General features: G+C 40.0%; 1 protein-coding gene across 22 annotated transcripts in view; it reads right to left on the bottom strand.

Annotated features, from left to right (window-relative positions):
- Window positions 1–21,087, bottom strand: part of ZNF521 (zinc finger protein 521) — a 297,889-nt gene that overhangs the window by 275,023 nt on the left and 1,779 nt on the right. The window contains exon 1 of one of the 22 annotated variants that reach the window (XM_083748219.1): window positions 20,402–21,019. The exons of 19 other annotated variants lie outside the window; for them this stretch is intronic. In XM_083748219.1, coding sequence (XP_083604345.1) covers window positions 20,402–20,594 — 193 coding nt within the window. In that variant the 5' untranslated portion in view covers window positions 20,595–21,019. Of the gene's footprint in view, window positions 1–18,346; window positions 18,384–20,401; window positions 21,020–21,087 lie in introns of those variants that run through there. 2 more of the 22 variants (XM_083748218.1, XM_083748217.1) reach the window with 2 other exon arrangements.

The raw sequence follows: 21,087 nt of genomic DNA, 5'->3' as shown, positions 1-21,087 counted from the left end.
GTTTTTGGCCAGTAGGCACTGTGAGGCTCAACTCAGACATAATGACAGACCATGGTTTACTGTTATGAGAGGGAGGAGCTATGAGCCCAGTGCTTCTACACATTTGCCTCCCCATCACTTTTTTGAGCACAAGGGGAAGGGAATTTAAAGTTTTCAGTCATCACAATTTGTAACAAAGCAGTTTCCTATTTCACCCAAGTATGGTTTTGAATGGAATGAAAAACTATGGACTGTTACAAACTATGGCTGAAAGCTTCAAATTTGTCTACCTGAGGGGCAGGCAATGTACCGTATTTTTTGCTCTATAAGACACACTCTTCCCCTCCTAAAAAGTAAGGGGCAATGTGTGTGCGTCTTATGGAGTGAATGCAGGTGGGAGGCTCTGCTCAGCGCTCCCTTTAAAGAGCCGCGTGGAAGGGCAGCCCTTCTCCCTCCTCGGGGAAAAGCCCCCAAGAGCCGCACACATGCTCTGCGCTCTCTCTAAAGGGAGTGCGGCTCTTGGGGCAGCCTTCCTCCTGCTGCCCTCAAGAGGCTTCGAGTGGCTATCCCATAAGGGATCGCTTGCTGTTGTGGTTTCTGCCTTAGCCACATGCTGCCTCTTCCGGGCAGGGGGAGCCTTCATCCCGCTGCCCAGGAGGAGCTGCGCGCAGCTATTCCATAAGCCAGGACAGCAAGAGGCTATCCCAGAAGCCAGATCCCTCTTGCTGTTCTGGCTTCTGGGATTCAGAACATTTTTTTTCTTCTTTTCCTCCTCCAAAAACTAGGTGCGTCTTATGGTCTGGTGCGAAGAATGCGGTAGTTCCATGTATTGCTAGGCATCATTCTTGGCCACTGGCCATGCTGGCCAAAGCTGTAGTCCGGCTGCATCTGGAGGGTCCAATGTTGGCTCACCACTGGCCTAACTTAAGGCATGAATGAGGGCAAAGGAGAATATGAGGCTCACACTTGGCCGTTCTGTTAAAGGCATGATTTGTTATCTCCAAATCAGACCTAAGAGTTAGTATATTACTAGTGAGACAGCATTTCTCAGGGTGTCATTCTCCTTTTTGTCAAAGGTTCTGTTCTTTATGGTTTTCTAAAATAAATGAACAAAGCAAACTTTTGTTTATATTCTACAAGGAATTGTAGAATCAAACTATACTGCACACTGCACAGCAGAGTAACATAAGTTAGTTGAATCCTACTCATTATAATGTCAAAGACTTGAGCGATATTATCTCTAATTTAGCTAAATATTTTAAAAATACTTCGATGCTGTTCTGATTTCTATTGTTTGCAACAAATATAAGGTTCAACCTATAAGGCGATGGGAAATCTCTATTATTAAGTAGATACAAAGTTTGGCCAAGATGTCCGTTCAGACATTATCCTACATGATAATTTTGAAAAAGCCCCCCAAAAGATAATGCCACAATGTTTGATATAAAACCTCTTCAAAAGGCCCAAACTGCAAAAATGAGCTTAGCAGTTAGCTTGACAACGCCACAATTTTTTAATAATAGCTGCTGTGGTTTTCGCATCCTGCCTGCGGTGACGGATGTGGGTTAGGTAGCAATTGTTAAGATCTTGTTAACCTTTGTCCGTACTTCCAAATTTGGCTGTTGGAAAGTTACTGAAGCTAACCCTCAGGAACAGAGCACCAAGCTTTGCCGGAATATGGCTAGCTGCTACAGGTATGTTGTGCTGACTTCATCCTTGTGTTTATATGCTTCAGTGCATCTTCCTAAAATGGTTATGTCCTCCTCAAAATGAATAACAATTAAACCAGAGAAAGGCAGTGGGCTAGAAGAACTGATTCCTAAAGATAGATCAAGGGAAAATGTGGGGGCAGCATGAGCCGACAGCAGAACTATAAGTTTCAAAGGCAACAACACCAACACCTCTGTTATTCATTGTTCCCTTTTGAACTTAGAACTGCACAGCGCACCTGGCTAGAAAGGCACTCACACTGTATTGCATGCATACACAGATACAGAAAAATGGTATGAGAGGGACTACTGTTCTTCTATTACTGTTTGTGTGTCCTTCAGGAAACACATTTTAAAAACTGTTAAGTGTGGACTATAATCAGTTTTCTCAGTTCCCTCGGTAAACAAACAAACAATACAATACACTTAATACTTGGCTGCACTGGAGCAATAGTTTACAGCTGCCTTGAACAACTTTGGAGACAAAAGACACAATTTTGCTAAATAAACAGAGAGAGAAAGAGAGAGAGTGCCCCAATGAAATCCAAATACTGCCAGCACTGGCCAACACTACTAAACAATGAAACAGAATGTCTATAAGTAATTCAGTCCACAACAGTCAACTAATCACTAGCACCTGCTAATCAACCACACCAAAGGCTGCAGAGTGATAGGCCTTCATCCATCATACCATAATGCCATAAGTCTGCCTGAAGCCAAAAAATGGCTTTAGAATTCCAATGTGTTTCACTGCACACAAGATGGAAGTCAGCTGTGTGCTAAATAATTCCCCCCACTTTCCATCCAAAACAAAAGAATTGCAGTTTGCTCTCTTCTTTGCCTGAGATACTAACACAGGAAGAATTCTATCCAGTTTTCTGAAGGTCTTACAGCAAAGGTTTATAATCTGCAAGAATATGCAATGCACTGTGATCTTAGAGGTGTTACCAGTAGAGCATCTTTCATATGTTGGCATGGGGTTAGTGGGGAGACACATACCCTGGGTCATGTGTTGCAGTTGCTGTTTTTTTCTACTTTTGAGTAGTCACTTCATGGCCTGGCACACTTTTCTGTGAATGGAGCAAGCACATGCCCTGCTGCTCTGCCACCTCGCGCATTAAGACCACCACAAAGTTAGTGGCCTTTGTAAAATGAATTTCGTGCTCACTGTTTAGTACTGGTTGCTGTTGTTTCAATTTCTCATGCCTTATCTTATGAGATTAATCATATAAAAGCATTTCAGCACTAAGCAAATAATAAATAACTAAAGCAGAATTAGTCCTATCAAAACACAAAACACACTGCATCATCCTTAAGGTAAGTTTCCTTTAGCAGTGTTTCTTCAATCTCAATAAAAAAAGAAGTTTGCAAAATGTTGTTGTGATAGTGCTGCTATTGCCACCACTACTCAATGTTGGCTTAGTGCTGAAATGTAGATGGTATCCTACAGGGCACAGAACAGGCAATTATCTCTTCCAAAACACACAGAACAAGGTTGGGGGAAAAGGAAGGAAAGTAGGTAGTTTGGGGATTAATGAAACAGAAGCAACGAAAGGCATACTGCACCAGACGTGCTTTGGGAAAGACAAAGGCAGAGAAAGTAATCGCAATGGAACAGGGTTGTAGGGAGAAGCCAACACCGTTCCTTGATTCTCTTTTGAAATACTACAGGCACAGTCAATGCACAGACCAGAGTTCTGGAGCCTGTACACACATAGTACGAAGGGGAGAAGAGCTTCAAACGCTCAGGAACGCATGGTAGACATGTGCCAGGGAGCCATCACCGCTGCATGTTTCAGATGCCCCCTTCCCTTTACTCTTTTTGCGTAGAGGAGCGAAGCACAACTGCCACTCAGAATGTGAATGAGTTCTTCTGTCGTGATCAGATATGCTTTTTTTTATCACTCCTGATACCTGTGGAATACAGTAGCCCCAGTGCCCAAATCTGAACTGTAGCAGGTGAGAATGAGAAGGCCAATAATAGACTTGAAGCAGATTGCCGCAGCCCAGGAACAGTGTTGGCCTAGGATTCTTCAGCACCCAGTAACGCCTGCTTTGAGGAGGGTGCACCTCTTTCTCTCGCTTTCGGTTTCAGCGCTAGAGCAATAGTCTGGCAGACTGAACAGGTCTCCTGTGGAGCATGCTATGAAAGGGCCCCTCAGGGAGCAAGCTATGAAAATGGGATGGCCTCTAAACATGAGCAGGATTTTGATAAAGCCCAGGGAACAAAATTCATTATTCCTCCTTCATTTTATAACGACATACTCTGCAATTCACTAAGCTGCCTCTTAAATGAGAGCCAGCCTTGTTCCGCATTAGGAAAGTAGTGGCCAATGGCAAAAATGTGCATTAGAGACTTAATAAGGGAAGTAATGGGTGACTGTGAAGTTGTACAAACACAGCAAGAATGTGAATGTACACTTTACAACAAATCCTTGAGAACAAAGGCTGTGATTTATTGTATTTATACTACTACAAACTATAATAAAAATAAAAGCTTTGGATAATTGAAAAAAGTCTTATTTTCTTTTTCACGAGGCAGGTTAATAATTTTTTTAGAGATACCTACTGCCCTGAATGACTGAGGCCATTTTCGGCTTGTTAAACAAAGTAAGAGAGAAGCCACACATCCCAAAATAAACTATAAAAATAGATTGCTATTGATTTAGTACCCTTCCTAAAATGGTTTCCTTAAGGAACGTGAAACAAAATAAGCCTAATACAGCAACAATAGTTGCTGGGAGGTAGAAGAGGAGGAAAGGTTTTAACCTAAGACAACTGTCCTCATTTTTTTCTTTCTTTTTGGGGGGTGGAAAAGGGGGTGACTTGCATTTTGCGTTTCCTGCAGTTCAATAAATAGTTATTCTATAAACCCTCCTATGCATAAAGATTAGAAGTTATTTGGTCTTTTCACCCATCTTACACAAGTCTTTTCCCACAAGAATGACAACTTTGCAGGAGGAAAAATGTGTTCAATCTGCATGTTTGAGTAGTATCAGCAGACAAGTAATAGAGACACTAGGCAGATTAGCATAATCAATACACAATTTACAGAGCTATCCAGACAGAACAGAAGTGATATGTGTATGCCATTATTTTAGCATCTACAAATTACAGTAATTTCGGGAGGTATCTTTATGCATTTTCTCTCCTCTGCCTCTGTGCATGTAAAGCTAATAAGAGGCACAGACTGCCCCCACCCACCCCCCACCCCCTCCACCCTTCAGAGAGAGAAGACACATTTCAGAAAGACACTTAAGAACAGGAAATATATGTTAACTCTCCTCACTTTCAGGATGTTGAATGGAAGATGAGAATATTTCACTGTTTAAAATAAGGGTTCTTGATTAATGCAAAACTGCAACTCACTGAAAACAGAGCTTGAAGTGAGGCTTAACGGCAGGATCAAGGACCCAAACAAAGCAGACCACACTAGCAGTGTTGAAGCAGGAACATGCCAAATCTTTCCAATCCCTTAATTCTGGACTAGGAATTTAGACAGACACATTTACCCCGCCCCTTCTCTTCGCTGCTGCAGACTGAAACATGGCTAAAATATAGCTACTTTAGCCACAATACTAGCCAACATTAACTAGCGTTGATAGAAATTTACCTATTAACCATATGGTGGTTGCTTTAAAAGTTAACATCCCTAGTTCTAGGTGTAGGGCAGGAATACCCATATGATGCTCTCCACATGTTTTTAGGCTACATCCTATCATCTCTGGCCATGATGGCTTTGGCTAATGGAATCTGGGAGTCCCAACAGCTGGAGGCACTATGTTGGCTACCCTTGGTTTAGGGCTGTGTACTGCAGAGCTGATTTAGTAGCAAAATGGCTTGTATTGACATCCAGGGAAGGACTGTCCAATTGACAATGGAGCAGATACTGTTAAATTTCATCAGAATACATAACCATTTGAAGGCACAATAATATGCAAATAATGCAATTTAAGATGGACATATGTCTTGAGAGTTCTTTGACTCAGAACTAGAAATCTTGAGCAAAGGAGCAAACTGCTTTTGAAAGCTGTTGGTTTTCTCTCTGAGTCTGACCAAGCAATGCTGAATGAGATACAAAATATGTGTTTCATATTGGTGTGGGCTTGCAGTGTAACCACCTGTTAATAATCTATAAAGAAATAAAGTGGGGTGCTGGGGAGGGGGTGTTCAACTCTATTGGGTAGCCCCAGCCTTTAAAAGCAGGGACTTGGTTACGGCTGAGCCATGTCTGTAGAAATTCAGGGGGCTTTCCTGGATTAGATGAAGTCCAGATCATAGCAGTAGTAACCTACTTCATAAGGTGACAACAATTATACACACAGACACAGAATGCCCATTTTTTAAAAGTTGCCAGTTGTAAAGGGTTGGTGGTTGAGACAGTAGCAAGCGTTCAAGGAGTTGCCAGTCTTTTCTGCCATCCTGGACTAAGACAATGAATTTAAAATACTTTTCACCCTTAAGTAATAAACAAGCCATGTAATTCTTCTCTTTATGCTATTTGTTCCCTAATCCTACCTAACCACTAGGCACATAAAACATATACTCTTATTCTGTACTCCAGGAAGAAATGACCAAAATACAATTGCACTGGATCATATTTGTATTAAGGAATAATCAAGTCCAGTTCTGGTTCAAAATTCCAAGTACATTTAATGCGCACACAGCTCTCACATTATACGTTTGCTGAATATGTAAGACTCTGCACTCAACTTCAAACTAGGAACAAACTGTTGGATCAGGTTCTGAATATTTGTCTTTAAAAAAAGGTGTTAAAAGAAGAAAAACTTAAAAGGTCTTATATATTTCTAAAATGAATAGAGTGACTCTCATACCACACAAGAAACATTAACAAAGCCAATAACCAAGACCAGATACCGCTAGAATTACACTCAACTTTCATAAATATTTTCTTTCTTTAAAAAAAACAAAAAACCACTACAATTTGAGGGCTCAATTCCACTTACTACTACTCCCTTGGTGGCATCATCAGCCGGTTCCCTTCAACTGATCCATATTCAGTTTAGAGGCATAATTCTCCTCTCATACATATTACTTTACTTTAAGAACTAAACTGAACTATCGGGTTAGCATCCCTGGACCACCCCAAAAAAAGAACTCTGATGGATATTCACAGCCTGATGAGGCTGTTTTATAGTAGTAATTTTATGAGAAGCATAGTGACCTATACTTACAAACATAGTTGAAAGGATAGCTTAAAGGTTTTGCACCATGGATATACTTTTGGTTAGATTCCTTTAGTACATTTAGTACCACTTCAATTCAGTGTGTTCGTGTCTATTCATGTTTTAAGTGTTTCACAATTATTTATGTTAAGATCACATCAGGCAAATTGGCTGGTCCTTGAAGAAGGCCCCAATCTGCTTCTCCAAGACAGGTCTGCAACTCAGCCAGCCCAGCCACAAGCTGGGGAGATCCTATCACTGACTCACCCAGTTTACTGGGCTAAGACTAAGAAGTCCATGGCTGCTGCTACTGGAGAAGATCCTGACCTTGAAAATGGCATGGTAGAACTCCTCAGGAAGAACTTTCTACTACTCCGATCCCTTGAGGGAACCTCATGGAATTCTGTTGAAAACAGATACGTGCCCCAAGACTAAAAACCAGTTATGTAACCAAGGCTAACCAACAAGTTCACAGGATACTACCAGAGGAAATTAGGTAAGTTCAAATCCCATTAAGATGTATGGAATTTAAGCACACAGTTGGGTTCTATTTTAATTAGCATCTAATGTTCTCTGGATTCCCCCAAAATACTCTGTCCACTGAACCACACAAGCTGAAGTTGATTATCATTAGGGTTTCAACCAATTAAAGATATTTCAAGCAACTAACTGTTTTGCTTTTAAGTGAATGACAAATTGATTAATTGGTTACAATAAAATCACAAGTATCTTGGTAAATGCCATGTGTTGAGGTTGAAAAAAGACCATAACATGGAAAACATCACCTGTCTGTTAAATGCATTGCTTTAATCAAGAAAAGTAGGTAAGCAGTTTATAAAAAAAGATACCTTCAGCATCAAAACACTGTCATAAGGAAACACAAAACCCACCCATTCTGCAATGAAATAAGTATACATATAAATAAATCTCTTCACACATTCGCGCACACAGCAAACTCATTCTACCTACAGTCAAAAATCTTATCAATTTTGCACAGCTAAGATCAGCAAAGCCCACCAACGACTTATGACACCCTATCAGTAGCTCAATACACTCTGCTTTAGCTATTTCACTACCTGTCAAGTTCTTGTCAGGTCACAATAAGATCCACTTCAGTTGTGTTCAGATTGGTGGATCACAAATTGTGGGTTTCTCAGCTAGATCTATGAGTTAATTAAGCATATGTACATTGTTTTATATGGAAGAGGAGTGTGTTTAATTATTTAGAAAATTCAGGACTTGTTGCTATTGCCATGATACTGACTTTAATTAACATGGTGAGGGAGTTAATTTATGTGAAACAATTTGGCTCTTGTAATATAACTGGGAAACCAGCACTTGATGGGGCTTGGGAAGAATACAACACTATCATGGCAAACCTCAGCCTTGTATGCTGCTTTGATCTCCTTTGGGAGAAAAGGTAGAATATAAACTGAAAATACGATTATTAAACACGTTAAACGCTCTGTTTTATTTATACACACAACTTTCTTAGAAGGGACTCAAATTGGCATACAGTGGTACCTCGGGTTAAGAACTTAATTCGTTCTGGAGGTCCGTTCTTAACCTGAAACAGGTACCACTTTAGCTAATGGGACCTCCTGCTGCCGCCACACCGCTAATGCGCAATTTCTGTTCTCATCCTGAAGCAAAGTTCTTAATCCAAGGTATTATTTCTGGGTTAGCAGAGTCTGTAACCCGAGGTACAACTGTATATGTATATATAACTGTATATATGGCTCTTCCTTTACCCATTTACATTCTACCGCAATCAGATTCTAGTAAGTTAAGAAAGGAGTGGCAAACTTGTGAGCTTTCAATGGCCAATGTAGTTATGGGTGAATCAAGGACTCTAAACTTGCATCAGCAAATGCCAGCAGAACTCATGGTTGGAAATGTGGCTTGATAAAACCGAAGGCATTACTGCAGCAACCTGAGAACAGTGCGCTCTAGGCATGTTGGCTTGGGTCTTAGGCTAAGTTGACCTAAGGAAGTTTGTGGAAGTAAAGTTTTCTGGCCCCTTGCAGCTAACTATACCTGAATAGGCTGAGCAACTGGGCAGCTGATCCCTGCAGAAAGCAGAATTTATGTTTAAAAATCCTAAGCTTTATTTCCACAATTATGTACTTCATTTGTTCTCTCATCATAGCCCTGTGTAGAGATGGGGAACTGGATCAAGCCTGTGGGCCAGTTTCCTATTCTCCACACCCATCCACAGGCCAACTTTGGCAGATGAGCAAGGCCCACCCATTGTTCAATCATGGGACATCTTATTGATGTCAGCTGACTGGCACTTGTCTCAAAGTGCAAAGGAGGTTGCAATCTCATTGTAAGATGTAGTTCCAGCATCAATCAGCTCATTGGCACTGGGAACCAGCCTTCAAAGAGACTCTCTTGTAAGTCCCTATCAGCTGATTTTCAGTTACAAGGAGTCTGTGCTGTGCTTTGGAATCTTCGCAATCCACTGATAGATGGGGTTTGAATGAATATAGTTGGGGTTTTGACCCGCTTTTCCAAACGTTTCACTTCCCTTTGGCCAAGCCTCAACTTTTCCTGACCCACTCTTGATATCATATATGATGTCAGGTGCAGAGCAGGTGGGCATGGTTTGGCCAAAATGGTCTGAAGGACCTAATCGGACCTGTTGGCTGTTCTAAGGTATTCACATTCAGTCTCTGTATACAGAACACATTGCACACAACTAACCAGGTAAGAAATCTTGGGGTAGTGGTGGGCAGCTTAACCAAAAAATGTTGAAACCAAGATCTGACGGCTGCGGAAAAGCTAAATTCCATTATAGGAATCATTAGGAAAGAAGTTAAAAATAAAACTGCTTTAAAAATGAGACTATAGAGGTACAGCATGACTATGGGGTGGTGATCAGCTGCTGGGAATCACAGCTGGGGGGAGTATTGTTGCAGTTCAAGGCTGCTTGTGGGCGTCCCACAGGCATGTGGCTGGCCACTGTGAGAACAGGATAGTGGACTAAATGGGCTTTGGCCTGATCTAGCAAGGTTCTTCTGTTCTTACAGCATTTGGTGCCCTGATCACCTCCATCTGACAAGCTAAAAGTAAGGGCAATTTTATTGATTCATAGATGTTCCTCTCCTGACACTGACAAATAAAGTATAATTAGTGGTACCTAAATCACAGAATATACATATAAAGCATCCTGTTTTATAGGACAAACTATGAGTGGTATTTTTACTTACAGAAATTCTGCTGCAATTAATGAACATGACTCAGTTATGGCCGTTAACTTTCAATAGATCTACTCTGAGTAAAACCTAGCTGACTACAAAAGCATAAGGGTTATACGTGAAAGCAAGCTTAGAGGGGCTACACTGCATTTGGAGAAATGCGAATGGAGGAATGGTTTTAACCCTCTTCCAACTCAAAACCCCTTCCTGCTTCACATCTTCAGCTTTCCCCCCAAACAGGAGGTACAACAAAAGGTAAGCAGTCATGGGCACTCTTACGTAATACAGTATAGTGTAAACATAACTTTTATATGCCTTGGCGGGGGGGGGGGGGGGATGTGTAAGTTGCTTTATTGTCAAACCGAACCCTCAGTATCTCTGAGGTATTCCTGTATTTTACTTCCTCTTACTATTCACATTCATACTTTAGTCTACAATCTCATTTAAGCAGTATCCTCTCCCCTTTAAACCCGAATGCATATATATTTTTTCGTACTGATCACTTAACTCAATCTATATATATATACCTAATCTTCCACTCATTAAAACAAAAATGACAGTCCTACCCCAACAAAATAAAACGAGTTACAGTTAGGAGCATTTTTAAATCATGGTGTCCTTGAACAGGTGCGGTCAGAATGCAATGTGAAATACAAAAACAGAAGATGATTATTATCACAGTAGAAACCATAAAAAAGATTAAGGAGTGACACTACAAGTTAGAGACACTGTTGACAAATTCCAGTCGCTCTGACACCAAATTATCCCGTTCCTTAGACAGGTGTTGTTAACAAAGCATGTTTCAGATCCTGGGCAAAGTAACAAAGACAAAAGGAAGGAATGCTCACTGAAAAATCTCCAATAAGAGCACCTCCTAAAGGCCAATAAAATAAAAACCCACTAAAATACAATTTGCAAATAATAGCAGGTATCAGTAATAATAATAAATACTTGGTAATGTGAAGAATAAAGAAAATACAAATATACCGTCTGCTAATAAATGTTTTAAAAATAAAAGCATTGACAATGGCTCCCAGACAGAAATGCACACCCACTTTGCCCTTGCCTGGTTCTATTAGCTGAGGCAGCACAGTAGCAAAGCAAAGGTCTGGCTTACTGTGTCATCTGAACCCAGGCTTGTGATTAAGCTCTTTTCTTCTTAACCACAAACTGTAGCCAAGAGTAGCTAAGAACAAACGTGGTTTATCTTAGCATTCCATGCAAATGTGGCCAATATCTTGCAAAGGAGTCATGCATGCTACCTAATTGCTGCAAAACTTATTGCTCAACGGTACAGTGATCAGCTAGCCCATTTTTAGGGCCCTGATCATAAGAGTGCAAAAGAATCTTTAGAGGGAACATGGGGCGCATATCTGATTTGAATGACCTGACGTCCTGGCTGGGCGGGCAGAGGGCGTCACTGAGACAGACATCTAGGAATGAGGAGATATAAAAAGGCTACAGCTGGAAAATGTATCTAAAGGCATAAGGGATGTTCAAGTAACATTCTTGTACAGACCAGTTTTAGAAATAAAATAAAATAGAAGTAACTGTTGCAGAGTGAAAGATCTTTTCAGCAACACGTTGCCACATACAATATTTATAATACAAACACGTACACAGGTAAATTCACCCAACCTATGAACAACCAGGGCATTCCCCACCCACTTAGCATCAGTGTTGGCATGCGGTAAAGCAGAGGTGCAGAAACTTTAATGTTAAAGAACATAAATGCTCTGTGTTAGGAGATTTAGGGGGGTAGAATTTGCAAAATCATCAGGGATATGAATAGCCAATGGATATCATTCTAAACTGGAAAATAAATAAATTAAGAGAGCTCAGTTGGGGTCTGGGAGAATCCTGTACTACCACCCAAATTGTTGTGACACTCAAATTCTGTACTGATAATTATGCTACTAAATCACATTCTACAACTTAAGACGACATGTACGTTTTAAGGATGAGAGTATCCAAATTAGGTGGCAATGCTGACATTCTTATTAAAATGGCTTTTCTGGAGCTTTTAATACACCTGCTTCAGAGAATTCTTATCCATTTGTTGTGCCCTTGAAAAGCAGGCTCCTGCTATGTCCCAAATGAAGTATATTGAAGACTGCAGATATTGGGAAAATCAGAATAAAGTTTATATATGTAGTAAGGATGATAAGTCTAGGTAATATTACTGAAAAACTACATTCACTTAAAATGAAACACTATTTAAAATCTGGACTATGCCAGCAACAGAACTGTTATTCATTTGCCAGCAAAGTCAGCCAACTCTACCACCCTCCATTAAAGTTAGCAATGTAAGGTTTGAAAAGTGGGTAATTGTCCATATTGAAATACTTAAAGTAAGTGTGGTAAAAGTAGTTGCATATGTTGTGCACACTCTAAAGTATGCGTTTTCCAAACCACAACACTTCTTCACTTTTAAAAATAACACACACACACACACACACAAATGCCCAAGGTGGGGGGAGGAATAGCAGCTCACTGGATTAAATGCCTTCTTCAAAGGGAAAGGGAACACCTAGAAGTACTGTACAAGGATAACATATTTATTTGCAAGGGACAGCTCTGTGGTAACAGTACTGTACAAGCTTTGCGTGCTTCAACCCCCTGTATCTCCTTTTAAAATAACCAGATAGGAGCTGATATGAAAGACCTCTGCCTGTTGAACTGTTGACTGTCAGGAGTCAATACCGACCTAGATGAACAACAGTCCATCCAGATATAAAGGCTGCTTCCTATGTGCTTTTAGTATTTTTTCAAGTTTTAAGATTTTGAGATCATTAGCCTCTGCTGTGGTATGGGTTAGGTTTTGTTCTTTTTACTGTATCGTTGGATGAGCTCTTCAGGAAATGTTTGCTTTGTATGTTACGTTTCTCCTTTTTTATTTTGCCTCAATTTATTTTACTCATTTGTATTTTATCTTGCTGTTTTGCTTTGATATTTTGTTTGCACGGCATGCCAAACAAATGCCAGCAAATAATAATAATTTAAATAAAATAATGCCTACATTTCAGTTAGAATAATCCCATCTTCTATCACAATGAAGAAATAGGCTTTTCAATGCCCTTTTGCGCTCCAAGTGTGTGAGTGCCTCAGCAGACATCCCAAATAGTCGTCCCCCCCCGCAACCACCAGCCAAGGAGTTGCAACCTGCCTTGGGTCACAGATTTTGGGGTACCAAAGTGCACTCAACTGTCCATTATTTAATACTGAGGGTGGTACAGTTTAAATTTTATGTTATCAGTCTAAAATGCCTTGCCTTGTTTGTTATACCAAAGCATAAGAGCAAAACATGGAGTTTCTGTCCTCTCTCTGGAAAGCAGGAATACTAAATGGAAATGCAAACTATGAAGTATAGTAATAAAGATACTCAGATACTCGAAGTTTAGCTCAAGTCTTCTTCCTTCCCCCCCCCCTTTTGCTTCAACATAATCCCCAGGCATATAGCTAACTACTGCTTGATCATTATTCCGGCTCAAAGTAAAGCTACTGAAGTTTAGAAGGATTCACATCTTACAGAGTTTCTTTCATCTCCAATAATTACTAAACTAGCATAATTACTAATACTTGAGGTGAACTGTGATGCATGCTAAGAGCCCGACCTGCCTAAATTAGAGGGAGGTGTTTTAGTTTTTAAGTTTACAACTGTTCTCAATTTTCTAAGATTCACATCTTCTGTCAAACTTTCTCATTGGTCTCCTAAAGCTTTCCTTCACCATTTGATTATGTTAAGGAGATAAACTAAAAGAATCTGCAGTCCCTGAATTTCAGATTTTTTGTAGCGACAGTATTGCTAAGTACATTTAAACGCCAGACATGCACACAACCAGAGGAAAACATGAACAAATAAGGCATACATAATTCTTGCTAAGCTGCATGTAGACCCCAAGGCAAAAAAATGAAACACAAGACCACATTTTCCTCCCAATGGGACCAATCCTGACCTTTGACAAAACAACAGGGGACAACAAAAAAATCAAAATACATATGGGGAAATACATCATGCTGAGATTTAAACTGCATTTGCAGTTTAAAAATAACATTCCAATATAATGCTATTTACACTGAAAATCACTCCAGTCACAAAGTATAATGGAACCCCAAAATCATCTTAGTTTTCCCATTCACATTTATTGCCACATTAATACTGACAGCACTAACAAGCTAACTTTTGGAGTCAAGTATTATTCTTTGAATTTCAACATTACAGCACAGAGTTTGTAACAGAGGAACTGATGTTATTAAGCTGTAAAGACTTGCAGCTTACAGCCCAAGAATTAAGGGGAAGCACAAAGCCATTCAAGAAATCCTGGATCAACATTGCAAATGTTATCTTTACATATTAGACGTATCACAGTACAGACAAATTCAGCAACAATGAAGTTGTTACAAAATCTCTTAATTGTAAGATGCCTGTATGGCCCAATGAAAAAGAAGGCTCAGCTCATAACACTGGAAAATATATATTGTTCTTCAACCATTTTCATGAAGTTCTAGTTCCCGCTATACTGATATGAGAGAGAGAAATTTTTGGACAAGATTCTCATACTTCCTTCCAGACATAAATAAAGGGTTGTCAGTAATGTGGTCACTACACTGCTACAGCAACACTCAATACAGTCATTAACACCCCAATGCAATGCCACAACTTGCTGTGCTAAAACTTGCACCGTGAGATGGCTGAAGAAGGCAACCCATGTAGCTATGCTGGCACAGAACTATTATACTAGTAACCAACACAATCACCAAATCCGGCAGTGTGGTCCCATGAACAACGGCTATGATACAAGTGGAACTGGGGCTGGTAGGGCAAAATATTCAGCCAAAAGATTAACAATTTAAACATTTTTAGTTATGATGAGTGTTATGTTGGCATCCTTAATATCTCATTTGTCTTCAGCTGGGCAGATGGGGACCTACGACCATGTTGCAGCCTAACCTCAGGTGAATTACACTTGCAGCACTACAACCATACATATCTATGGTAAAGAATAATAATTAACAAGCTGATCCCAAACGCATGCTTAAGTTAAAGGTGGACCTGTGCTCTGAAAAAGTTGAAAGTTATATATCACAGGAAGCATTTGAACAGGCCTGGGGGGAACATGCAGAACATGCTACCCCACTTTCCCTACAAGCCAAAGGCAGTTGCTGCAGCAAGAATGCTCTGTGCACCACTGAGGTCTGGAATACCTGTAGTAAATCTAATAATTCCAGATTGCTACAAATCATTAATAGTGACAGGGCAGATTAACATGTGTGTTGCGATACATCAACAAAGAAAGAGTGTAAACCAGCAGCACACGAAAAGGGAACTACTGTATAGTTGCCTGAATTTAAAGAATATTGTAAGACAGTTCTAATATGTAATTTTGCTTTGTACATGTGTCTGTACGCTTTCATGGTGACTATTCTCAATTTTGCCCAATTTTGGCTAGACACACAAAAAAGCAGCAATCTGCTTCAGCACAGATGTTTTTGGTTTACAGGCCAATTGGAATTTTATGAATTTTTGTCCCCTCCCTTTTAAGAATATAATGCTATAGTGCTCAGAAATTGGTCATTTAGAACAACAGTATGAGAGTGGGGGTGGGCAGGTTTCAGGGATAATACCAACAGTAATTACTATTTTTGTCTATATGGAATTCCTCAGATTATATTATGAGTCAAGTAATCTAATGTCTTTTAATATCTAGTCAGTATGGTCTATTCTTTGAATGTCAATCTCCCTTCTGAGTTACTATTCCTAAATTAGAGTTCTCACTTCTGCGCTTTTCTATGCAAAATCTATTTTGGCTCTCCAGAATGTGTAAGAATGAAACACTATGTCTAAATATATAATTGGAAATAGAAAATATGTTTTTCAACATTTCCAACAATTCAGAAGTAAAAATATGGTTGAATTTTCTCAAACAGTACAATTCAGGGCCTTACTACATAGTATTTTCAATATTTCTTGCTTTAGGCATGTTAAATGTAGTACATGGAGTAAAATACACTGTGTCCTTCATCAAGAAACATAAAATTAATAAAGCCTTATGAAACTGTGTCTGCATAACAGTACAATGAAACACATACTGCACTAGGGGAAATGTTTAAGTAATAGAAACACTTAAGTCTCAAATCATGTCAATATCCTTGTTATGGCTAATTTTACATCTACAATTTCCAGTGGTTATCCCTCCACAAGTAACTGGTGTAATAAACAGAACCTTATTTTGGTTCAGAAATGATGGCAGTGTATAAACATATTTACATCTCTATCCTAAACTTACTTATTTGGAAATGATACTTGCTTTAAGAGTTCCATCGTACTCAATGGAATTTACTTTCAAAAGAAGTACGTTTTAGAATGCATGTACAATTTTGGGTATCTTTCCCCCAACCAGCAAGGAGGATCAATTTGGATGTATAAGTGGACATATAATTTTAAAAATGTATAATTTCAAAAGAGACAAGAAAAAAGCAAACAAGAAAAATAGGTCGGTAACACAGGCCACTGAATTATAGGAAAGCTAATCCTTTCCAATGGTGGCATTAAGCACTTGGAAGTATTCTTTCTTCCTTGCCTCCATTGCTTAGGAAATCCTAGGAAGAATTTCATACATGCAGAAAGGCCTATCTTGACCTTTGGTTAGCAAGTATGAAAGTGGCAGGAAGGATACGACATTTGGACAACAATATTTAATGCTAGGTTTTCTTCAGGTAAGAACTGTATAGTCAAGAGCTCCCAGAAGAAATGGGATATATGACTAGGAGGGTGGGGAAGGGGGAGGGAATGGAGAAAAAGCACAGGTCAAGGTTGTCAAATCTCATGTCTAAAGCAACCTGTAGGTTCTGGCTTTTAAATTCCAAAAAATATATAATGCTTTAAAGCATTAGTGAATAAATAATGCTCTCACCCCAACATCTAGATACACTTGAATACATTCCTTCACAATTCATTTGCATAACTTTTAAGTTTTTCATTGGGAAATGGTAGCCACGGTGTACAGTTATACTTCTCAGAGATTTTCACAACAAGCCACACACAACACATTACGCTTGTATAGAATTCTGCTAAATGGTGCTATTAAAATAATTAAACACAAGTTCAACAGCCACCATATCCCGCCCCACTCGCCATTCTCCCCAGCCAATAATCGTGATGAAAAACAGGTTTATTTTAAATAAATACATTTTACAAAGAGCAAGAACATGAAGTTTGTAAAATCCATAGCTTGACTGTAATTTACTTACTCTTAGTAATATTCCAAACCAAATTGCCATTTTGATAATATACCTGCCTAATGTCACTACTACCCTGGAATGCAAGTTTCAAATCAGGCTAACAGAAGTGTCAATAGTACAAAAAAGCCTCTTTTCCCCCTTCCATTAAACAAATAGACTGGAGCCTCAGGACCTTTATTTCATGATAATTTTACTTAAGCCAGACACTGATCCAAATTTAATTTGTAGACTACAGATTACCACCCCTATCCTAACACTTTTTGGCACTATTAAAGTTTACTTAATAGTTTTTGTTGATTCACAGTCAACACTCATTGATTATGGTAGCTTTAACAATGTATCTCACATGACTGGTTTGCCTCTGAAAAGTTTGTAACTGCATTTTTAGCTATAGTTCTTGTTTATTTCTAAATGATTTGGCCATTATTCATTTTACAGTAAGAAAACTATCTTAGGCTGCAATACTAATCCAACTTTCCTGGTATAAACCCCACTGAATTAACTTACTTCTGAGCAGACTTCGTTAACCTTGTGATGTAAGGCTAGGAACATAAGCACAATTAATTAAGTCCCATTAAAAGAAATAGAACTTACTCCTGAGTAGACATGGCTAGCAGATTGGGCTCTAAATTAGTACCACACTAACCATATTAAACTGTACCAAATATTTATGATTCAGCTGAAATCTGCACCTTCCTAATTGAAAAGAAAGATGCATGTGATTTGTTTTTTTAAAAAAGTGCTGAAAGCAAAATACTTAAGCTCTCAACTGCCTCAGTACTCCAAAGTCATATTTTCCTTTGAATAAGGCCAGTCAGCTCAAAAATGGACAATAACAAAGAAAAAATATTCAGCTGAATGGAAAAGAATATTAATCTATCTAGAAACAATCTAAATATTGCATCAACCATGATACTTCAGATGACATTAGCATGCATTATGATTAAAGGGGATAATGAGTAGAATAATGTATAGGAATGTGTAACCTATGCATTTAAATAAGCCACTGCTTGTTTCGGTCAATACTTACTGTCAATGACATTGGGATACTTCTCTCTGCTCATAGGCTGTTGATACAGACCAAAGACTATATTTTATATGAGCACACAGAAAACTGAAGCTACATCTTTATTTTAATTAATAATTTTCTTTACCAAAAAGCCTTTAGGAAAATAAGTGTTTTGTTTCCACGAGGAGATTTTTTTAAAAGTTATATATATATATACACACACACACTATTTTGGCATTAAGTACAACTGTGCATCATTTATCGGTTAACTTTGCATGCTCAGCCAGTTCTCAAAGATTCACAAGTATAATAATGAGGGGCTTTTTTTCAACTCAATTTCTTTTCTACATCTCCCCATAAATTTAACCAATTGATGTCTTTATTTATTGGCCATAAAAACTTGCTTGCATGTAAATTAATCCTCTTTAGGGAAGCTATCAGGAAATAAACATATGCACAATCAACAGAACTCTCATTGTGAAGTCATTTTAAAAGGTAGCTGAAGAACATCAAATTCATTCCTTACATGCGGTCAGACTAAAGCATCAATGAACTGTATAAACTTCAGTCAACCAAAAATTATGTATGGGTCAAAATCAAATGTGGGGAAGCAAGTTTAATATACACTGCTAAGGAGATGTGGAGAATTGGAGTGAATAGGAGGGTGCATGCTGCTTGAAGCTTTGGATCAGGTCTCTGAGAGGTAAACTTTTGGAATGAGTTTTTATACCAGCCAAACAAATCACTATTGTCCTGGCCTGTATATGTAGACTGGCTGACCTTACTGCCCCCTCAGAACCAATGTGTTTCACTGACTTCAACCTAGCAAAACCTGGTTTACCATACAAAATTAGGCCTAGTACTTTTATGTAAGTCACCTATTAATTCAGTCACATCCCAAACTCATTCCAGCCGTGTTTACAGGCCAACTTTCCAAAACTTCAGATACTGTCTTCACACACACCCCTATGCCCTAATATGACACGTAAGCCATCACCAGTGTCCTCACATCTTTCAGCCTAGGACAGGAGAGAACCTCTAGCTCTTTTGTCAACCTTTTGTATTTTATTACCTCCAGTAGCAGAGAGATTGAGTAGTAGCCTTTCTCTTCACAGCAAAAGGGCACACACAAAAACTACAAGGAGCTGTGTTGGATTTCCACCTACAGTTGCTGGGGTGGAAGAAATTTAGTGATGGGTGGGGGCTGTGGAAGGGCAAGTCCTGTTATGATAGTATAGGTCAACTGTCAATATGACTGAGAAGGTCTACGTGAATTGGATGGGGATGCTAGCAACAGTAGCGGTGCGAAAACGAAATGAGGTGGGGGGGGGGCAAGGAAGGAAGGAAAGATATGAGTATTTACAACAGATTTTTGAAGAAGGGAATCCTGCTGGCAGCACCAATCTGAGGGACGAGTGACAGCGTCCTAGATGGGGCGGAGAAAGATGACTGAGGAAGGCCAGCATGTCAAGACCACTGGGCTGAAAGAGGGAGGCAGCACAGACCAAATCTCCCCAGGACATTCCTGTGGCCCAGCCACATTCTCACAAGCCGCCCTTTGTCCTCACTTCTGGGCCTTTGCTCTTTCCTCCTCAGGGCTGATTCCTGTGTGTATATTACTTGAGGCTCCTGCACATTCCCCCCCCTTTTCTTCATAGGCTCCCCTCCCCTCAGCACCCCTCAACTCTAGTTCTCAAATATCAATTCCACCCCCACCCATCTTCTAAGCCCTCCCTCCCCCTAAAAAAAAAGTGGAGGGGGGGAGGTTTCACGTGATCTGCTCCACCATCATCCCCACCCCCCTCCCACATTCCAGCACACAGCTCCAGCTCCAGGAACTCCAGCCTCTGGATCAATAAGAACTTCCATTCTGTTTCCCTTCCTCTACTCCACCACCACATTCCAGCAAATCCCACCCACTTCCCCCCCTCCCCGTTTAAAAAAACTTCCTTCTCCAGCTGGGACAAACACAAACTGGACTCCCCCACCCCACCCCACCCGCCACCCATCTCTTAAGCTTGCAAGAAGTTATATGAGCAACTCCTATGGTATCAACAGAAACACGCACACACTCACATGCAGCGTATATTGTTTGCTTGTTCATGGGACAGAACCCAAAGGAGGACTCCCGGCCCCATAAGATGCTGAGGTGTTTCACTTTGGGGGCATGCCTTCTTTTAAGAAAACAAAAACAAAAAAAGCCACCTTTTTCCAGAAGTTTCAGAAGCTCTGCGGGGCGAGGGGGGGGGGGAAGAAGTGAAAAATCCATGCAGCACTTGGAAAGAGAGGAGGAAACGGGGAAAAGCTTACAAGCATTTAACGTGCATTGTGGTGTTTTGTTTTTTAAAAAACTTTCCCACTACGATTTCAAGGAGGGAAGTGCAGGGACCGCGTTAAAGAGAGTTTTGCTTCTTTTTTTTTTTTAAAGTGCCCCCTTCCTTCCTTCCTTCCCAGCTCACGACTCTTGCCTGAATATGTATGTATGAGTGTGTGTGTGTGTGTGTGTGTGTGTGTGTGTGCGCGCGCGCGCGCGCTCCGCCGCCCCCCCCCTTTCGCAATTCTTTGGTTCACTCTGGATCAGGAACGATAAAATTAAGGGGAATCTCAGTTCCACTCCGAGCCAGTCAGTCAAAGTCTCGCACAGACACACGCAAACACAAGCCAGACCTCGCAGCAGCAGCAGCAGCAGCAGCACAGCCTGGCTCTTAAGAGCTACAAACGGTGGCATTTCAGGGAAATGGGGCGGGGGGGGAGAGAGAGAG

The sequence above is a fragment of the Podarcis gaigeae genome, assembly GCF_964106915.1.
Source record: "Podarcis gaigeae genome assembly, chromosome: 7".
In the NCBI taxonomy this organism is placed as follows: Eukaryota; Metazoa; Chordata; class Lepidosauria; order Squamata; family Lacertidae; genus Podarcis; species Podarcis gaigeae.
Note: the sequence above shows the minus strand (reverse complement) of the source record. Positions and strands in the feature narration are given on the sequence as shown.